This window comes from Silurus aristotelis (genome assembly GCF_946808225.1).
Source record: "Silurus aristotelis genome assembly, chromosome: 13".
Classification (NCBI taxonomy): domain Eukaryota; kingdom Metazoa; phylum Chordata; class Actinopteri; order Siluriformes; family Siluridae; genus Silurus; species Silurus aristotelis.
In genome coordinates this window covers 632,861-655,816 of record NC_139586.1, presented here as the reverse complement: position 1 = coordinate 655,816, position 22,956 = coordinate 632,861, and the positions used below count along the sequence as shown (strand labels likewise).

At 42.0% G+C, this 22,956-nt stretch overlaps 1 protein-coding gene across 3 annotated transcripts in view; it reads left to right on the top strand.

The window, feature by feature from the left end:
• The window catches only part of grin3bb (glutamate receptor, ionotropic, N-methyl-D-aspartate 3Bb), a 52,281-nt gene that overhangs the window by 5,973 nt on the left and 23,352 nt on the right, over positions 1 to 22,956 (top strand). The window contains exon 1 of one of the 3 annotated variants that reach the window (XM_083558241.1): positions 205 to 909. The exons of 1 other annotated variant lie outside the window; for it this stretch is intronic. In XM_083558241.1, coding sequence (XP_083414367.1) covers positions 451 to 909 — 459 coding nt within the window. In that variant the 5' untranslated portion in view covers positions 205 to 450. Of the gene's footprint in view, positions 1 to 204; positions 910 to 22,956 lie in introns of those variants that run through there. One more of the 3 variants, XM_083558242.1, reaches the window with a different exon arrangement.

Here is a 22,956-nt window from a genome sequence, read left to right as displayed (position 1 = left end):
CTCACTTCCACTTCAGCTTCCTGATTATTTGATTGAAAGTTCATTTTTGGCTGCAAACAGGGGCTTCTGCATTGAACTGCATTCTGACTGATGTCACAGTGAAGGATCCATCTGATTTTGGATGTCTGTCTGGAGAGACTTCTCATCCTTCCCCATCTTTCTCTCTCTCTCTCTCTCTCTCTCTCTCTCTCTCTCTCTCTCTCTCTGCCTCCTCCCTCCTTCTTTCCCAGAGCCGGAGCATCCCACACATTCATGCCGCAACTCCATCCAGCACCGCACATTCCTTCATTTTAAAAAAAAAAAAAAAAAAAAAAAAAGATAAATAAAGACAATAAAGGATTTTTATTATAAGGGGAAAAAAAAGGACAGAGAGGGGAAAGTGGGAACGCAACACGGGGCAAGCAATGCCATCTTTTGATCATGCCTCATTGCGCGTAAGAGCGAAGCAGGATGAATTTGATCTGCCCCGGGCTCTTGGTGTACTTCTTCCACTTAGGATTGTACCAGGTGACGCTCCGGTGCTTGATCGCCCCGGTCCTCTCGCACCCGCAGCCGTGCCGCGTGCTCGCCCAGGTCGGTCACACCGTGCGCCTCGGCGTGCTCCTGCCCTCGCGGCGGCCCGTGCGCGTTCGAGCCGCGCTGGACCGCGCGCTCAGCGCCATGGCCGAGAGCGGAACCCGCCTCCTGCCCTACAACCTGAGCATGGACGTGGTAGCGCGCGAGCCGGCCGACGGTGACCCCGAGTCGCTCTTCCGGTGCGTGTGCCAGTCCATAGTGGTGCAGGGGGTCTCCGCGGTGCTCGCGTTCCCCCAGAGCCAGGACGAACTCGTGCAGGTGGAATTTATGTCGTCGTTTCTGGAGATTCCCTTCGTGAGCATCCTGGAGCACGGAGAGCCTCTAAGAACCGAGGTAAAGTGCAGGTCTGTTTCTCACGTTTAACACGTAAAAAGAAGTGATATGAATGTCGTGCACGCGCATTTCAATTAAAATCTTTCCCGGGATAATTAATTGCGCACACAATGCTGATGAACACTTTACTCTCGTGGTGCATCCGTGTCCTGGAGAAAACACATGATTATATTCACTCCAGGTCTTTTGCTCTTTTATATTCTTCGCGCGCGCGACACTTGTAGACAACTGTTGCCCCGGGCGCGCGGGTTATCTTCATCAAATACCCCGGTTCCGTAAACCGGCCTCCGCTCTGCGTCTTTACTGAATGAGATGACCCCTTAACATACCAGGCGTCAGCAGTGACACTGCATCCGTCATCCAGATGTTCTTTACATCTCAAAACACATCGCACGCCTAATAAATACACTGAGATGTTTTTTTTTTTTTTTGCGCGTGCACAATGGTGCATTTTTGAGCTTCCAGAAGTTGTTTTATGCAGAAAAAGAAAACCCTCAACCACCAGTCCGTGTCTAGACTGCTCTTTATATAGTTGCATTGCATGCAATAGATTGTCCTTGACTTGTCCTCATTGAGCCCTGGTTTGATGGCCTTTTTGCAGACTTCATATCGTATCTTCAGAGGTCAGATGTTGCAGCTGACTGAAGTGATGCTGCGTGTGTTTTGCACCTAAAGTGCCTGCATTGTGTTCTGCAGGAACCTGGCGAAGCCTGAGCAGCACAAACCACTTACATCACGAGCTACTTAAAGAAATTAAAAAGGAGGAGAATCTCACACGCTGTAAATCTTACAGCTGGCTCGGGAAATATCCACTCATTAAAATCGTTTTTACACACACACACACACACACACACACACACACACACACACACACACACACACACACACAAATAACAGGCTACTTAACTAAGGCATTGCTTTACACTTTAATCCTTCCCAATAAAACCACTTCGGAGTCGATCTCGGTGTTTGTGGATTTTTCAGGAGCTATAAGATGCACTGCGTGGTTTTATCCAGAGCTTCTGAAAGCGCTTCCCCGTGCCGCCATGGGACGAGCTCTGATCTAATGAAGATTCTGTGTTGAAAAGCCAATGCTCACTGGAGATGCTGTCGTGATTCTCAGTGTTTTTGCCGAGGAGTAGCTGATACACCCAAGTGTCCTATTGATCTGATAATACACAAGTAAAAAAACAAGATGATCACATGATGCTGAGTTTCTGGTTCATGCTTGAGAACATATCCATAGAGAGTGCAGGCACTTTGGAGGAACATATTTGTTCTCTATTATATTAGAAATATAGAGCTGTTCGTGGGGTTTTGGAAGCTTCAAATCATTTAGGCTGAAGTATAGTATACTAGGGAAGGTAAGATAGTAGGTAACATGGTGTGGTTCTCCCAGAGGGTAACCTGAAAGATCTGACCTTGGTGTGCTCTGGATGCCATGCTGAACCAATTCTTGAACAAACAAGAAATACAACCTAAATGGACAGCATTTATGTCCACAAACACAACAATTGAATGGTGATTTTATTTAGGTTGGATAAAAGCCTATAATAATTATAAATAAGAAAAAAACCTGAACTGGACGTCACTCTCTTCATCGTTAGCAAAAAAAGGCAGCACAGATACAGACACATCGATTGTGCATTTGGGTTCTGACACTGTGTGTCTTGAAGCAGTGAGCCGGAGATGGTAGATTCCTCTGACACAGCAGCATTAGGGTCAAACCATAAATCTCACTGGGATAGAAACAGAAATGTGAATTCAATAGGGGGGCAAATAGGGGAATTTTACTGTACTGTTATTCTTTTCCTTTTTGTAACAATGCTCTCCCCAGTCCGAGTGCTTCAGCAGCAGGTTTTGTGTTGTATAAGGGGAGCTTCAGTCAGCAGTTCAGACAGATACAGAATATTAGATTTGTGCACACAGTTTTCGTCACGTATACGGTACTTCTGAAACCGAGCATGCACACTGAAGTGGCGTTCAAATGTAAAGGAAATGATGAAGATACTTTGATTTGGTCCTACAGGCTTTGAAAAAGAAGAGGATTTTTTTTGTTTATGAGTAGGATTCTACACAGTCCACAAAATATATATATATATATATATATATATATATATATATATATATATATATAAATATAAAAGCAGTGGAGTTCTAAAGAGCGAGGAATGTGAGCTTGTACCTGCTGATCAACGCTGGAGACTTTTCCTGGAGTACGATCAGATTTTGTGTTTTTTTTCGAACCAGTTCCATCAAATGCACATCTGTAGAACAAGCCGGATAACATTTTAAGGCCTATAGTGATTATAGTCTAACAAGAAAAAGACAACTATGCAGATGTGCAGTTCAAGGAGACTCCATGAGCGGAATTGAGAAACGCTGCCCTGATCAATTCGTCATCTTTATTCATATCAGGATAAAAGGCTAACAATTGGAAGGTCAATGAATACTTTTGGCATATAGTTACGGTTCGTAGAGGAATGCTGCCGAAGAAAAAATCAATCGATTTAATCAAAACTATGAAAGCCAATTATCTCTCAATACTGTCTGGTGTGTTCAGGACGTCTCTCTATTTCTCAAAGCAACGTTTTTTTTTTTCCTGTGAATGTCAGTGCACATACTTCATCACTTTCTATAAGGTGTTTTAGAGTTTTTATTACTTTTCCGACGCATGGAAGAAGGTTCTAATGTAAGAGAACGAGAGGGTTCAGTGCCCTAATTCCACAGTTCCTCCCACAGTGTTGTGTTGTGTTGTGTAGTGGAGGAAGTTTGTAAGAGGCTCATTTTCACTCGTCAACTGGTAATTAAAAGTAGTCGTCTGTCTCGTAACCAGTCGTCTGTCTCGTAGTTAAGCCGAATATTTATAAAGGACCTCTGTATTTTGAAGAACACGTCGAACTGCACTTCAATTAACAGACGCACAAATGACATTTCCAGCTTCAGTGCTTTTTAAGGTTTCCCTGTTAACGAGCTCGGAGCTGACGAAAGTATTAGAATAAGAATTTCACATTTTTTTAATGATATAAGAAGCACTTGAATTTTTTTCTACAGTGATTAATTAAGACACAATTTGCCAGTTTTTTCTGTTTTGCATAAATAGAAATATTAAATCTCAAGAATTAATGCAAATGTGGGTCAAAGATGCAGCTTGTGCAATTCCCAGGGTAAAGCAGATGCCTTCAGTGAGGTCAAGTTCTCTACAATCAATGCTCGGAATTTGTTTATCGCTAACATTCTAGGCTAGTTAGGTCATGCTAATGTCTATATCAATATCAAGTTTTCAATTTTAATTAATTCAATTGTATTTTTTCACTGTAATAATGTTTAAAGATAAATAATACCCTGGTCAAAACAAAGAGCGAATACTGGCACAAATGTAATTTTTTTAATAAACCCTTATTATATATAATATACAAAATGAATATTCAGACACTTCAGATCAGGTTCTATGAATTAGTTTGCCTGCAGCATGGTGAGGAAGCTCCTTATTCTGTAGATGAATAATGAATGAAGTGTTTCCACCATGTTAAACTCCAAAGTCTAGTCTGGATCGAGTACATTCTACTAAGCTGTACAACACAACAGATATGATATTCCTGGTGGATCTTGTGCATGTCTGTCCACGAGATTATTGAAGAAGATTTGTGCAGTTGAATGTAGAACTTCTTACAGTCTATTAGATTTTCCATTTACAGCAGAATTATCTCATGTATACACCAGAGCAGGTGAGGGTTTGGGGCCTTGCTTAAGGACCAAACAGTAGCAACTTGGTGGAGGTGAGATTTGATCTCACAACCTTCCCATTAGACGTCCAACATCCTCCCCAATGAGCAACCACTTCTTTGCTATCTCTTACCATCGTTTTACCTTCTGCCTCCCATGTAAGCGGCATCCCCAGGGCACCAAACACATCCATTTCCGCAGCACTGAGCAGAAACACTTTATTTTCTTTGCCTGTATTTGATAAAGACAAAACCAGGAAGGTCAAGTTTAGATAACTTTCACTACTGACCTTGACACAGTTCTGGCTCAATCCTGGAGAGACCACAATCACGCTAAACCTTACAGAAAGCTCTCATCTGGCGACGTAGGAGCTGCTCAGCGAATAAGAGGCGGTCAGGGCCCGAGAAGCAAAGCCCTAATAAGTATAAAATTGGAGGAGACCCAGAAAGGGACATTGAAGAAAGTAGTGGGAGATAAGTCGTAGTGGCACGCAGGTGTGGAAGAGCGATAGGAAGAATTGCCTTCTGGCCTGGAGGCTTCACAGAGAGATATCTGGTCTTGACAGAAGGCTGATTGCGTGAACTTCCTGCTCTTGCTGAAGCTGTACTTGTGTATTTTGTGTACAGTCAGGCAGCTAAATAAGTTTGATGTTTCTGTCTAGCGCCTTTCTTCTACAAGAGCACGCTTTTCTTAAATATCTCAGCCGGTAGGAAAGATGAAAGACCGGCATACAGATAAAAAGCTATTCTCACCCAGAAGATTGCTCCGAACCAGATCCGACGCGATGATCGGACCACTGTCTGAACTAATAAATATTCGTTTCACAGTACAGCGTTTCAGTTCTTGAGATCTTTTAGCATCGGAGAAATGATTAGCCGTTATCCCAATATCCAGTGACATCAGCTCGCCGGTCCTATCGATCTGACCTCGGCTTCACCACGCTCCGGAGGATGCCTCGTCCTATAAGTTATGAATCGAAGTTGAAAGTTTTCTATCTTTAAATGAAAGGTCTAGGATCAATACTCTCATTTGTTCTATTGATCTGAGACGTGTAGATTAATTAGCATAACTTTTACATTCAGTCGTCTTTAAAAGCACGAGCAGTGCCGGGTCGCTCCACTCAGAGATAATGAAGGCAATGAAAATGTAATGGAGCCGCGAGGAGAAGGAGGAGAAGGAACTCTCCGAGCATTTGTGTGTCAGCCGTGTTTTATTTTCCTCAACGAACAATAATGTGGAATCATTTCATGCTTCATTGATTTCATCCCTCAGTTTGGATGAGAAAAAAAGAGGAAAAAACAAATGATGAAGTTGTATTTACTTTGTATTTATCTGTACAATAAAATAAATACCAAAGAGAACACGAGCCCCACTGCGGGGGTCACAGTAACACAAAGTGCGGTTTAATATTCTATAGAAATGGTATATTTACAGTATATACCACACTACGACAAAACACCAAACAAAACAACTACAACTCTTCTTCTTCTTCTTCTTCCTGCTCCTGTTAGCGGTCGCCACAGCAGATCATCCGTCTCCATACCCCCCTGTCCTCTACATCTGCCTTTTTCAAACCAACTACCTGCACATCCATAAACCTCCACCATGGTCTTCCTCTTTCCTTCCTTCCTGGTGGCTCCATCCTCACCATTCTCCTACCGTTATACCCCATGTCCCCTCCTCTCCACAACATCTCACTTCCACACCCACCTACTCACCAGATTTGGCTCGTGGTTGGGTGTGGAAGTGAGATCTTGTGGATCATTTTTTGACGATCATCATGCACGAGTTGCCGAACGCTACAATCTGGTCTGATCTTCAGTGATGTTCTTCCGCTCTTCTTGCTTAAAACATCCCAAACGTCGCCGTATGTCAAACGTATGTTACGTCAAACGTCTCTGTGGCAGATTTCTCCAGTTTTGATGCAGAATTTCACGTTTGCTCTTCGTTCTAACTTTATGAAATCGCAGACGTGGGAAGGAACGTGGGTCAGAACAGCACCAGTTAGACCATTAGTGTGGAATTTTTTTTGATACCACCTCGTAAATCGCTTTATTCCTCCATTTATGACAAAATGACAACTCAAAAAAGGATCACGAAATGAAAACACACAAACAAACAAAATGACACAACGCAAAAGAAAATTCTTATGAAACCAATAAACTGCACGGTAAAACATTACACAACATGACAATCCAAATACAGACACAAAGGAAAATGACATGCTACAACGGCTACACAAAACTAAACAACCGCATGTAAAACAGAAACACAAGACCAGCAAAAATGACCAAAATACAAAACAAAATGTCGAGCAGATTAAAAAAACACACAACAATTTATACAGGAACAGATACACAACATTAATAGTTTTACCTGTATGTGTGTGTGTGTGTGTTTGTGTGTGTGTGTGTGTGTGTGTGCACACAAGCTAGTTTATTAACAAGCAAAGCCACACAACTCCCTGGCCTCCATGTTGGACCTGGTGGTGCAGATGGTCACCTCAGCATGATTTTTGTTTTGAATGTGTAGTTCGGCTGGAACGAATGAATCTGATGCCTTCAGTGGGAAGAAAAAAAGCCTGAGAAAAAGGATGTGGAATGTTGGCGTGATGTTTCACACCTAATTCAGTCTTCCTCTCTGAGCATCCTCTGGCAGCCGACATCGCTGATGGATTGTTGACCGGTTGTGAGCGTGCCAGAGCTCTTCACATTGAACTGCCACAACACACCTCACCACACCTCATCGATGGGATCTTCAGCTCTGGACTGACGCTGCTCTGTTCCTGTTCTGGTCATGAACATATTTTTGGATGTAGGCGTTCTCAATGTGGTGGAGAACGCCAGTTTTTTCTACTGCCCGCATCCAAAATAGCTCAAAGTGACACGGGCAGTCTGGACTTCTGATCTCCACAGTGGTGTTGGCAGAAAGAGGAACATCTGCAGCTTCTCCTGGTTAGAAACATATAACATATTTCTCCTAGTTAGTAAATATTCACCACTGAAAACAAGTAGAATGTTTGTATGAGAGAGAAAAAGGTCTATAGGCACACACACACACACACACACACACACACACACACACACACACACACACACACACGGGAGACCAATTATCTGGCAGACGGACACAGAGTGCATTTGCATAATAGAGGATGACTGATAAGAAACAAGAACGGTTCGGATGGCAAACAGGACGCAGAATCATCTCCTAACTGGATAAATCTGTTCTCATTTTTCTCAGCCATGACCAATCTTTTAAAAGCTTTTTCATTCATTTTATCTTCTCTTCTGTCTTTTCGTTCAAGCCCAATTCTAAATACAGTACATCCCCTTATCCGGCACTTTATTAGGGACCCCTGGACACCTACATACACCTTCATACAATTATCTAATTATCTAATCTCACTGCTGCTGCCAGAATGAGACCCGGTCCAGACCCTGTCACAAAGCGAACGCCGTCTTTTTAATGATTGCAGTCCAAGCATGTGAAAAATATGTATGTGTTGGGTTTCTAAGTCATTTCAAAAAATGTTTCATTGTCTTATCTCGTGCACAAGCATCTACTTCCATAAAACTGCATCTGCACAACATCAGGAGACTGAGACTAGTTCATAAGCCAGTGGAAGTCTATCAAGATGCAAAGTAACTCATTTTTTTTGTGGAAAACGAAAGCGTCCCTACAAAATATACGTTATTTAAGTAATTATCAATTTCCCATTCTGAACTTCTTTGATTGGATTTTAATTAAATCGTATAATCATCATTCCCACAGGAGAAATGATCCTCCAAACCCACTGCTGGGCAAAATGCTTCATTCACTTTCAGATTCTTTTGTAGAAGCCTCACTCAGATCCATGCCACAATCAATGGTAGATGATTGATGTCCCATCATACGTGTCTGATACAGGATTCTAGCTGCTCAATAGTTCTGGGTCTTCTTTGTTGTATTTTTCATTTCATAATGTGGCAAAAATGTTTTCAAATGGTATAAGGTCTAGACTGCAGGCAGGCTGTCACGTTTTGATCAAGAGTCTGAAACCAGAATACGAATAAGACGTTTATTAGCCTTGGGAAACAAACAGAAGCTAGAAAGCAGCATGTACCGGAAAACGGGTATATTCCGAAACACAGGTAGTCCAGAGATGATCACCAGAATGAACCGTAGATCGGACAGTGAGTGAGTGCGAACGGGGGGGCCTTATAAAGGGAGGGTGTAAATTGGAGACAGGTGAAGGTGATTAGTGTGCAGGCAAGACGCTGAGAGTGCTGGGGGTGTGACGCGGGGGTGGGGGGCGTGGCCAGTGGTTCCCTGACACAGGCCAGTTTATATAAAAGCACATTATTCATTTTTTTCTCTTTCTCAATATAACAAATGAACAAAACAACTAATATATTCAATACTATATATTTATGTTTATTCAGATCTCCTTCCTGTCTGTAAGACTGTGAACTGATACACGTGTGCACAATGAACACTGAATTTGGCTTCTTTCCTGAAGTTTCACAGAATTAGAAATGGAACTGAAAGCTGTAGTGCCAGTACCTGTAGGAAGATATTGTACCTGAACAAAAGTACTAATCCCCACACACTACACACACACACACACACACTACACACACACACACACTCCACACACACACACACACACACACACACACACACACACACACACACACACACACACACACACACACTCTTTTTATGTTTTCACTTCAAAATTGTGCGAAACAGGGCTTTTTTTCCTGAAATGTAGTGAAATTTTCCAAAATAAAAATACACACCTCCAGAGTCCTCAGTTTGGTCCTAAAGTCTGGGTGCTGTTATTTCTCCAAATGTGTGTGTGTGTGTGTGTGTGTGTGTGTGTGTGTGTGTGTGTGTGTGTGTGTGTGTGTGTGTGTGTGTGTTATTCCCAGTGTGTATTCCCACCCCTCTCCTATTGTTTCCTAGTAAAGGCTCCAGCTCCATGTAAAGCAGTTACAGAAGATAAATAAATAAATAATAATAATAATCAATTATTTCATTAGACAGACAGAGAGATAAATAAGGAGATTGAAATATAGTGAAATCGAGAGACAGACAAATAGGAAGATATATTTTTTTTATCCCGATTTTTATACTTAATAGTTATACTTTATATTTTTTATATACTTTTATACTTTTATGTATTATATTTATTTATATATTTTTTCTATTTCTATTTACACGTTGGACAGTCGTAAGCAGCATTTAACTACATGTCGTTTTCTGTGAATGTGACAAATAAAATTAGATTGGATTTGATTACACGTATAAAAGTTGTTAATTTTATTTTAATGCAACATTATTTAAGCGGTTGCTCCTCAATCGTTATAAATATACAGGTGCTTCTTCATCTCTTGCATCTTGTTCGAACCTGAACTTTGTTTTCCTCTGCTCTCGTCACCAACACACGGATTTATTACGTATCCGAATCCTTTTGTTCATCAGATTTTTGCAAATTCAGAGTGAATTTAATTGTTTCTGCCGAAACTACTGTTAGTTTTTGACAGTTTTTGAGCAACAGATGGAATCAGTGGCATTATTTGATAGAGCAGGGTGTTGGGCGTACAGAAATGTGATTGCATAAGCTCCTGTACAGAACGCGATGTACCGGTGCCACCCTGAGCACTTCAGGGAAAGCTATTAACTATGTCCAAATTGTGCACCATTACACTTGGTATTTAACTCCCTGCTAGCGAGATCTGCTGATGACTCGCCTTGAAGTAGGAAAGCTGGACCGGAGCCATGCAATAATTCCCCGCCATCCTTCCTGAGCAGAGCATCGTCTGAGCCCAAGGATTTCATTCCTGCAGCCATTGTCATAACAGAGGAGCAAAGCTAGTCATTAGCGTGTCATTTGGGATTTAACTTGTGAACTTCCTGCACTTGTGATTAGCCCAGCTCTATTCCCAGCACCTTTACTGGAGCTCTGCTGCAGCGTTAAAGCCCCGAGCTCTCATCAGGCGAAGCCAAATAAAAATGAAGGTAATGTAAATACTGTCAATATGTAATGCTTTCCCACTGTGTCCAAATGCTGATGTGATTATGCAGAGCTGTAAATAAATCTCTGTGTGCACAGCGAAAAAAAGAAAAAGAAGAAAAAGCTGCCAAAGGTGGAATTGTTGCTGCAAAAGCGGCAGAACACAGTGGAGACTAACAGGAGTAATTAAGAACGTTGGATCAAAGCGGTTTGGGTATGAATGCGGAATTTGATGAAGAAAGAGACGTGGATTCACGGCAGGCATGTGCCTGATGTCTGTACGAGGCTTTTAAAAGATTCGTCCTCAGTCAATGTGTATGGAATTCACAGCATGGAGCAGTCACATGCATTAAACTGATATTAAACTCTCATAGTGCTGAGCCACGGGGTTCGTCCCTACAGCCTTCATCCTCAGAGAATCGGCTGTGATGATCATGAGAAAGAGATTTATGCGTTTAAACATATTGAAGATTTAAGAGCATCATGAGAGGAAAATAAGTTACTTACTTATGACAGCAGTACAAACATGACTATATACATATAAACATGAATTCATATCTTACTGAAAATCATACAATACTCGATAAAACCACATTTTACAATATATATAATTAGCTGGAAGGCGTTCAGGTGAATTGTGATTGGCTGGAAGTTGTGGTATGAATAGAGGATTGTGATTGGCTGGAAGATCAGGTGTGAATAGTGGATTGTGATTGGCTGGAAGGAGTTCAGGTGTGAATAGTGGCTTGTGATTGGCTGGAAGGAGTTCAGGTGTGAATAGTGGATTGTGATTGGCTGGAAGGAGTTCAGGTGTGAATAGTGGATTGTGATTGGCTGGAAGGAGTTCAGGTGTGAATAGTGGATTGTGATTGGCTGGAAGGAGTTCAGGTGTGAATAGTGGATTGTGATTGGCTGGAAGAAGTTGAGGTGTGAATAGTGGATTGTGATTGGCTGGAAGGAGTTGAGGTGTGAATAGTGAATTGTGATTGGCTGGAAGAAGTTCAGGTGTGAATAGTGGATTGTGATTGGCTGGAAGGAGTTCAGGTGTGAATAGTGGATTGTGATTGGCTGGAAGAAGTTGAGGTGTGAATAGTGGATTGTGATTGGCTGGAAGGAGTTGAGGTGTGAATAGTGAATTGTGAATTGTGATTGGCTGGAAGGAGTTCAGGTGTGAATAGTGGATTGTGATTGGCTGGAAGAAATTGAGGTGTGGATTGTGATTCGCTGGAAGTTTAGGTGTGAGTTTAAGTAGTTTGCATTTGTCAGTTGATTCTTAGTGAATGTACTGCTTATAAACACCCGTAACCATAGTAACATCCAGTTCCGGTTCCATCCAGAGTGAGACGGTGATTATACACTTTTCCTAATGACCTCATTGAGCTCTATGGGGGATTTCTGCATGTGGTGAAACTTCTATGGTAAATACAGAGATTTTCATAAACGCCTCGAGATGAATTTGATGAACTGGAGAAGAAAACGTCCAAATTTGAAATGGAATGAAAAACGGCACCAGGAGTTTCTCCAACAGCTCCAATATTAGTAGCGACACAACACAGTTGCACATCTGAGCTGTTTATAAAAGGTGAAAAAACCGGAAGCATTATTTTGATCCATTCAGTTAACACTTTGGGATGTTCTTCACCTCCACATTGTGCACTAACATCCTGTAACACCGCACACTTACACCTGATCATTTAATTCTTTCATTTTTTTGCTAGTATACGGTGTGTTTATTGACCAGAATGTCATGTTTTTCACTGGTACACCAATCAGCATTTCACCATATTTAACCATTTGGTTGAAAACATATACATTTTACTTATACTGTAGATTAAACTTTAACAAATATTGTAGCTGAAAAGTGGTGCTGGATTTTTTTCCCAAACACACCCCTACTATTTGTCCTTGTCTGCTGTGATTCTGATTACTGTTCACTAATATTGTTTACTGTAATTGGTGTAATCCAGCACCCCAAGTGATCCTGTCTTCATTTCAAGCCTATAAATTATTACAGAGTCATTTATCACTCTGACAGGAGATTCTGTGACACCTGCTGACGACGGCGTATCCCACGGCGTCTCCTCGTTCTTCACTTCCGCTCCCGGCGCTCTGACGGAGCTTGTATCATTGTGATTAATGTTGAATAAACCCGTCCAATGAATATTCATCCTTCTGGCACGCTATACGTAGAACGCTCACTTCAACGCTTCCCTACTGTAACACGCCTCATTCGACTGATTCAGCTAATTAGCGAACCCCTGGAGGGGTGAATCAGGTGCGCTGGAGCAGGTGGAAAGAGCAGTTTTGCAGCGCTGCATCCTTTAGGAATGTGGAGAGGGTTTGGAGTGATTGGTCCATCATTCGGTAAAATACTTAAGGATGTATGAAGCAGAAAAACGTTCAATATTAGATGTATGGAAAATCATGCTGATTGTGTAAAAGTCGTCAGTGTGGGGCGGATTTAAAGCAGTGGCGTGTCGGTGGTGATATTTACGAGCTTTAATTACTTAGATATAATAATCACATGAATTACTGCTTATGTGTTTAATTATTATTTATTTTATTTGTCAGTTTTTGGACTGAGACTTTACTCCGTCCGTAATATTTAATCTCCAACTCAAACGAGATACTAAATCAGAGTCCTGACGTTGTTACGAACGCGTGACATCCTCTGTTTTTATCAAGCTTTTAATTTGATGATATTTTTTGTTTTTGTGAAATTGTTATGCCGATATTTTTATACACCCATAAATCAATTGTTCTGTAATTTCATTTCAATCGAATGTGTTTCCTGTAAAGAAAAAGCGCTGGCCAAGCACTCGTTAACTGCACTTCCAGATTCATTTCATTTATAACCTTATCCGTCTAAAAAAAAAAAGGGTCCAATAAGCAAAGTCCTGCAATAATAAAGCAGATGGTAATGAAATCATTTGGTCATATTTTTGTAAATAATTTTGACCTCAAAGTAAAAAAAATGCAGTATTTGTTTAAGGCATGACGTTGTAGTTTCATCAGCATGTTGGAGATCGGTTTCTGGATTCCGTACTGCATTGCTACTAAACATGTTTAATTGCCTGGTACCGACACACACACACACACACACACACACACACACACACACACACACACACACACACACACACACACACACACACACACACACACTTCAGCTTGAATCAGACTCTCCTTCAGTCTGCATGTACTGTATAAATCTCACATAAATCCTGAATAGCCCTCAAGTCTGTATTTACGTCTCAGCTCTGGATATCGTTGTGCACGATTTCAGTATTAGGAGCTCAGGATGCAGCCCTCAGAGCGTCTAAGAAACACTCATTTCCAGCCTGTTTGTCACCGACGGTGGAGTTTGTAGCATTGCTATTGGAAGTGCAGACAGCTTTCAGCATCGATGCACTCCAATGACAGGAAACAGGAAGTGTCGACTGCGCTAATGAGTCCAGCTGCTGCCAGCGGATTTTTCGGATGTCTGCATCCTTAAAGCAGCAAAATTTTCAATTTTTTCTCCACCCAATACACTCTGGCTAAGCACGATTTTATGATACAACATTACAAAAGCATTACGCTAAACACCCTCTCTATTGCCCATTTACTCAAATCATTTTTGCCGCCAGTTTCTGCCAAAAGTGAAGCGAATAAAGAGACGTCAGCTACTTTAAACCAATCTTACACTAGACAGGATGTTTAAACCATTTGCCAGGACATGATTCCTAGGCTGGAGAATTGGAACAATTGGATACGTGCATAATTCCTACAATCAGAATTGTCATCTCTCTGTGTGCAGGTTTTTTCTTTTCTTATATAATTCCCAGGCTGGAAATTTGATCACGGTGGTCTCAATGGTCCAGTCCCACTAATCATGTGGAATATACGGTGGACAAGATTCAGCTCAGTGTCAGTTTCAGTGTGTTCTTCTTATCCTGAACCCATCAGGAAAGTGTGGTGCTTCCGATACCGCAGTGCCTCGGTCAGGGTCAGGGCACCGACAAGGCCGACATGACACACGGCTTGTAGATGGGAAATGATCTGATGCACGAAAGATGCATTTTAAACAGGAAACATTTGAGGCACAGGGATTTATCTGTGTCTCGGCGTTTCCACACTATCACCTTCGAAATACTCTCTTTGTACAGCGATACAGTTCTTCCAGCGTTCTTCTGGAACGTGTCTTCTTTTCGAACCGTGTCAAGATTTTCATCTTTGGGAAAAGGGCGGAGTCTGTAGGAGCCAAATCAGTCGAGTAGTGTGGGTGCGGAAGTGAGATCATGTGAGATCAAGAGTTGCACAGCTCCCGAATGTCTTTTTATAAACTGACTTATGAAGGTCGGTGCTCCCTGTGACTGTGTGTGCAGCCTTGTGCTGCCATCTGTTGGCATGTTACAAAACTAGTCTTGAGACTTTTTGATTCTACCTTGTATGAGATTTTATTTGAGTTCATTCCTTTACTGGTATGAACACAGACTCAGAATAAATTTGAGAAAAGCACACTGTAGTGTAGTGCAGCACAGAATAGGAGTGTGTTTTAAAGAGACTGTGATTGGCTGGATATCAGTATTAATAATAAGTGAGTGTTAGAGACGACTTCCACGGCTAAAAGCTTGTATGCATAGTGCATGATATAAGGATATAAGGCCAGTATTAATGGAGTGTTTGGATGGTGTACACTGAACTGGCCATGATAGCATGTAGTCGTGTGTCACAGGGGACAATTTCCTTCAGTGCGCTTGGAATTACAGGCCTGAGGAAAGAGAGTGACAGCGAATGGATCAGGGGAGTTCAGAACCCCGGGGAGAAACCAACACTAATCACCTTGACGATCACCACAATAGAAGTAATACATCTGAGTTCTTGGGTCAGTCCCTCTACCTGGCTGTCAGACTCAGGGTGATGGCCACAGGCGAGGATTAGATGCTCCAGACTTCAAGGTGAATTGAGGGTCGCAAACAGAATTTGTTTTGGGCGATACAAAGAAGATCTCGAGGTGATACTTAGAGGAATGACGTTCCAGAAAGTGTGTTCTGCTGCTATCTGGGAAGGTCTTGGATCCCTTAGTATAGATATGAGAGAAGAAATAAAATAACATTTTGAAGAATACACTCACGAGCAGTAAATATATAAATAAATAAATTATACAAATATATATATATAGGATTTTAATCAACAAATTATTGGTCTAGCAAAAACTTTAGAAAAGCTCTCACTGGTGCGATGCGAATTCACTGGTTTACTTTGCTGCAGTGAAACTGGAATTTCATCTCTATATTCTTCCTGGAGACAAAACGGTTAACATCAGGATAATGATGTAAAATTAATATCTTCTTACCAAATTGCTCCGCATCAACACTGAATGCAGCAACATTGTTTATTTCTGGTCATAAGTTTCCCCACAAGACTGAACATTACGGCTCAAACAGCTCATTTCCTGACCAATGTTTTGTTTTCAAGATCATTAAAAGCTTCATATTTGACCATTTTAAGGTCAGACAGCAGCGTGTAGTTGAGATGTGCATCTCCATAATTGATGACGATGCAATTCGATGCATTTTGATGTAGAGCCAAAGACACGATACATTAAAGGCACATATGAAGCAGCTACTGATGCGATACGATACGATTCCTCTCATTACGATGCAGCGCGTCTGATTTCCATTCGATTAAACACAATGGAAAAATTCAATCTGTTCCAGACAGACAGCAAATCATCAGTTTACTCGAGTGCCTTCTGACTTCTAACGGATTCACAAACACGCCTTTGTAGTGCAAATAGTGAAATAAAACCAGATGTTCTTTCCCTGTTCTGTGTGCAGGAAGTTACAGCTCTGCCTCTGCCATGTTAATCTGTATTCTATGTGAATCTCAGGACACGCCTCGGCCTCCGTAGTGTTGTGATACGTCATATTCACGTCGATCTACATTGAAATTCTGGTCACAAACTATTGGTCGCTTTCAAAATAATAAAGGTTCAGCGCATCTACTAAAAATTATATAGAAATAAATTGTTTTTTACTGATGCAAATATGATACAAATGCACTTGTTTTATGCTGAATCTCACCATCTCTAGTGTGCATGCTCCCATTCCATTCAATTCGGTTCACACCTTTAACATAAACATTCCCACAATGTCCGTTTTTTCCACAATGAGTGAATCAGAGGTGACGGTGGTGAGGTTTGGTTCTTGAGAGACTCAAACGGCAACCCATCTTCATCCCCATCACCAGATATTCATTCATTATCATCAGTGTAGCAGAACTCAAAGTAAAAAAACTCAAATAAAAGGGATTTCGCTTGTCTCGGTGATGCACCTGGTGTCATTTATAAAGAAATCTTCTCAGGAAGTGCTGTTTATTATAAAGCAATATCTTGCCTTTGTGTTTTACAGTCATGGACGTGACCTGGCCTTGCCCTCCACTCCTACACCTTTCCTGCTCGTCTGAAATTTTAATCACAAGACTTTCAACTCGCTTAAATACAACTTCCTTCAGCTTCACTATGGAGCTGGTTCTAGTTCTGTATCTCTGATCTCAATGTTCCATTCCACCGTCTCCTACAAGTTCAGCGAAACTCCTCGTGTTCTCCGGTGACACGTTTTGATTTATTTATTGCATCCTGTTAATCAGCAGTTGTGAGATCTTTGGAGATACGTTTGGGAGCTTCATTTCCGTGTGTTGTATTTACACTCCGCGTCTTTATCCGAACACGCGTTCAAATCCCTGTGCAGTGTTTTTTAATCTTTTGTCTGGCTTTAAAAATATATCACATTTGTATTAAAGTCTCACAAACGCACAGGAATCTTTGCATTGCTTCGACTCCCTGACTTTTTTTTTCCCCCTTTTAATATTCATGTAATAGAGTAGGGGAAATATCCATCACACCAGTTCACCGTATTATAGTTTCTGCCTCCCGGGTTTTTAAATTTCCGTCATAGATCTGGCCGGATGCATTATTATGCGCAGTGTTGTTCGCTGAGAAATCTCTGTTCATGAAGTGCATCAGGGACGGTCATTTGTGAAAATTCCTAAATAGCCTTATAATAGGAGTTTCTCTGTTTATTCTTTATACACTCAGATGGGAAGTATTACATCCAGTGCATTCGAGTAAATATCTCGTATTTCTCAGGATAACGAGACTGTTATTGTTTCTGCAGTTGTAATGAATGTTCTCGTGTTTCACTTCACTAATACACAGACCTGCGCCTGTATATGCTATAAATCTGAACCCCAGGTCCCTCACTGATTCAGCTAACACTAATGTGTGTTCTTGTGGTGCACCAATCAGACATTTCAATAAATATAGTGTTGTGATGAGGTGTTTAGCTTTTAAACCCAGACGCCCCAAAACTGAGGCTTTTATAATACTCACAATAATACAATACTTACTAATACTATATATGAGGTGGTATTAAAATGTTTGGAGACTAATGGTGTTACTGGTGCTGGTCTGAACCACTTTTTGATACCACCTCATATATATATATATATGGGTGATTGGGTGGTTCCATGAAATTCCGGAGAAGAACAGGAGCTGTGAGGATTTGGACTGTAGTTAATATCAACAGTCTGCTACACTGACTCAGGACTACAGTTTTCTCTGATCTTCATCACTGCACCTCAACATCATTTATCTGTAATTAATGGACATTCGGTGGAACCCAGATGAGGATGAGGTTCCCTCTTGAGTCTGGTTCCTCTCAAGGTTTCTTCCTTCTGCATCTCAGGGAGTTTTTCCTTCACCACAGTCTCCACCGACTTGTTCATCAGGGACAAACTTACACTTATAAAGAATTTTTATCTACACATTATCTGTGTGAAGCTGCTCTGAGACGATGTTCATTATTAAAGGCGCAACACAAATAAAGATGAATTGAATTTATATATAAAATGTTATATATTAACTTTTTGTTTGTTTGTTTGGTATTTTGGTATTTTGTGTAGTCTTGTAATATCCATGCACGATTTGCACTTTGTGTTATATTTATTTCTATAAATAGCAATGTTTTGATGATCAGTAGATATGATATCACACTCTCTCACACACACACACACACACACACACACACACACACACACACACACACACACACACACACACTCACAGAGTTATTATGATTTTTATGCAAAATGGATTTTCCTGATTTTTGCACTATGCAAATCGGGTCTTAAGGGCTTAAGTGGGATCTTTTGATCTATTGCTTCATTTGCATATTTTAATATATTTCTCAAAGAAATTTAGAACATAAAATTGATTCATGTCAACAGGTTAAATTTCATTCTAATGCGAGTAAAGAAAAATAACATGCCTGTTTGGGTGTTGATTAATGTGTTACGTTCATTCATTCTCTTAGTTACAAATCATGCTGAGTGTTAAAACTCTTTATCTCTTCTTTTCTTCTGATTTCTCTAAAAAAGGCTCAGAGCAACACCACAGTCCGGCTCTGACACCACATTCCGGCTCTGACACCACATTCCGGCTCTGACACCACAGTCCGGCTCTGACACCACATTCCGGCTCTGACACCACATTCCGGCTCTGACACCACAGTCCGGCTCTGACACCACATTCCGGCTCTGACACCACAGTCCGGCTCTGACACCACATTCCGGCTCTGACACCACATTCCGGCTCTGACACCACAGTCCGGCTCTGACACCACATTCCGGCTCTGACACCACATTCCGGCTCTGACACCACAGTCCGGCTCTGACACCACATTCCGGCTCTGACACCACAGTCCGGCTCTGACACCACATTCCGGCTCTGACACCACAGTCCGGCTCTGACACCACATTCCGGCTCTGACACCACATTCCGGCTCTGACACCACAGTCCGGCTCTGACACCACATTCCGGCTCTGACACCACATTCCGGCTCTGACACCACAGTCCGGCTCTGACACCACATTCCGGCTCTGACACCACAGTCCGGCTCTGACACCACATTCCGGCTCTGACACCACAGTCCGGCTCTGACACCACATTCCGGCTCTGACACCACATTCCGGCTCTGACACCACAGTCCGGCTCTGACACCACAGTCCGGCTCTGACACCACATTCCGGCTCTGACACCACAGTCCGGCTCTGACACCACATTCCGGCTCTGACACCACATTCCGGCTCTGACACCACAGTCCGGCTCTGACACCACATTCCGGCTCTGACACCACAGTCCGGCTCTGACACCACATTTCGGCTCTGACACCACAGTCCGGCTCTGACACCACAGTCCGGCTCTGACACCACAGTATTTTACCATAGTAAAGCCGTAGATGTGTATGATTCCAACATTCAACAAGAAAAATACATACCATATATATATATATATATATATATATATATATATATATATATATATATATATATATATATATATATATATATATATATAGGGAGCACGTGCATATCTTCATTATATTTTCCATTTTCCTTCTAGTGTGTATTTCTTTCTCTCTCTCTTTCTCTCTTTCTCTCTCCGTCTTCCATTTCTTGATATCTACAGTAAGATCATTTAGTTTTCACAGTCGAATGCCAGGTTGAAATCTTGTCCAGGAAACAGTACCGTTCTGAAACTTGATTGCTTCTTGTTCTTTTTCCGTAAATCGTTTTATCCATCCGTGTTTCTTTAAGACACGTGAAGGAAAGAGCCGAGCGTGTTACACTCTCAGAACTTGCAGCAGCACGGATGGAGTTCAGCCATGCAGGACAACGAATGCAATTAGTTTTCTTACTGAAAAAGCTCCGATTAGCCGAGGTCCCTTCGCTGTAGAGAAAGGGAAGCATGCTGCCTGAAAGAAAAATTATTAAACGGAAGGAATTCAGGTGTCATTAATTATGATCATTCTTAAAAACATTAGTTTCTTTAGCAGCTTCAGACTCGGGCATGGCTGTGTGATAAGGATGTGTGTTTCAAACAAATGTTCACACGTATAAAGGGGTGGAGGACAACATTTTCTGGTCAATAGTTTACACACACACATATACACACACACACACACACACACACACACACACACACACACACACACACCCCCCCAGTGAAGTGTTTCAGAAGCTCGAGAGCTACAGAACCATGGCTGCAGAGAATGGATCTGATATCTGATCCAAAGCACAAGCAGAACTAAAGCAATCAGCTGAGAGCTCTGGGTGTCAAAATGGCTTTAATGATTTCCATCACTGAAATTAAATATAGCGAGTTCACAGAACATTGTTGTTTACGTTGCTGCAGGTTCTGCTCCAGTTCCTCTTCACTCACTCCCGCCAGGTCCGGCTCGTTCTGACCTCTAATCTCATTGTTTAGATGTTCAAATTTTGGTTGTAAAGGAAACTTTTTGCTATGCAGGGTTTTTCCTCCTTTGTATGTGATAACGACACACACACCAGCAGCACACACTCACTGATCTGTTCTACAGTGTCGTTAAATCGCCAGGCCATGAGAAATAGAGCAGAAAAATAGTTAATTTGCAGAAATCTTTCACATCTCATTGCCAATGACGTGCAAGAAAAAAGATAAGTGTGTCCTCTAGCATAATCAGTGACTTTCATTAAACCTCAGCGGTCTTTGATCCATGATGCACATGTATACGATCCATTTCCATTCACTGAAGAGCTTCAGCATGAAAACCCCTGCATGCTACAGTAACAGTATGCATTAAGCGCACAAAATCATGTACGAGGCAGTGTCAAAAGTTTTCCAGACTAGTTTTGTAACACGCCAACAGATGGCAGCACAAGGCTGCACGCACAGTCACAGGGAGCACCGACCTTCATAAGTCAGTGTCGCAAAAAAACACGTCCTGTGTATGTCGGGAGCCGTGTGACTGCTGCTATTCTGACCACATCTGCGATTTCTTCACGGACAGCAAGTTAAAACAACGACCAAAGTGAAATTCTGCGTAAAACTAAAAAAAATCTGCAACACAAAATCGTGTGTTTACAGCGATGCTGCAACGAGTTGTTTGAGGTGTTTTGAGTGCCACGTGAGCTTCAAGAGCGAAAAAATGCAGCTGGAAGACGACGAGAAATAAGGAAGACCTAACCTTAACCCCAACCCTAAGACTAGCCCCAACCTCAACCCTAACCCTAACCAAAACCTGACCCCAACCCTAACCCTAACCCTAACCAAAACCTGACCCCAACCCTAACCCTAACCTTAACCCCAACCCTAAACCCCAACCCTAACCAAAACCTGTCCCCAACCCTAAGACTAGCCCCAACCCCAACCTCAATCCTAACCCTAACCAAAACCTGACCCTAACCCCAACCTTTACCCCAACCCTAACCCTAACTCCAATCCTAACACTAGCCCCAACCCCAACCCTAACCCTAACCCCAACCGAAACCCTAACCAAAACCTAACCCTAACCCTAACCCCCACCCTAACCTTAACCCCAACCCTAACACTAGCCCCAACCCCAACCTCAACCCTAACCCCAACCCTAACCCAAACCTGACCCTAACCCTAACCCCAACCCCCACCCTAGCCCCAAGCCCAAGCCCTAACCTTGACCATAACCATAACTGTAGCCCTAGCCCTAAACCCTAGCCCCAACCCTAACCCCAACAATAACCCAACCCCAACCCTAAACTTAACCCCAACCCTTACCAAAACCCTAACCCTAGAAACCATTCAGCAACTTGTTCATGATGGTCGTCGGAGAACAATACACTACATTACATACTGCCATTTACAATTTCGTCCCCTGGCCTCTGACCCAGGAGCAGGAGGAACACTGAGTTGAAGTCTGCCGTTAACTCCGTCAGTGTGCCGTGGATGACGAGGATCATTACCTAGTTAAAGCTTAAGTGTAGGGGTATGACCCTGAGACGAAGCATCAGTCTTCACAGTGAAGAGCTCGTCATCTCATTGTGCATCGAGTGCTTTGAGCATCGAGAATACGTCCCCAGGGGTCAAACAGTCAATAGCGAGTTCTTCCGCCAGGTTTTAAGGCTTCTGCGGGAGGATGTTCGGCAAAAGTGACCGGATCTGTGGCACTTAGTCTCAAAACTTTTTAATACCACCTTGTAGAATTAAACACCTCCTGGAGCACTCCTGGTATTTTTATCCTGGAGAAGGGGGTAGAGAGGCGAATCTCGTCCCCCTGATAAGATGAAAAAACGAACTTATTTCATCTGCCACATGTATTTTACACTGACTGGATAACACTGATCCTCAGGCCCCACTGAAATGAAGCATTGCTTTTATAATCAAAATATATAAAACTGTTCCATCAGTCGAGCCCCTCTGGCTGTTTCAGCAGAAGTGAATTGGTATTTGTATATTAAAAGGTGAACTATTTAAATTGAAGGCT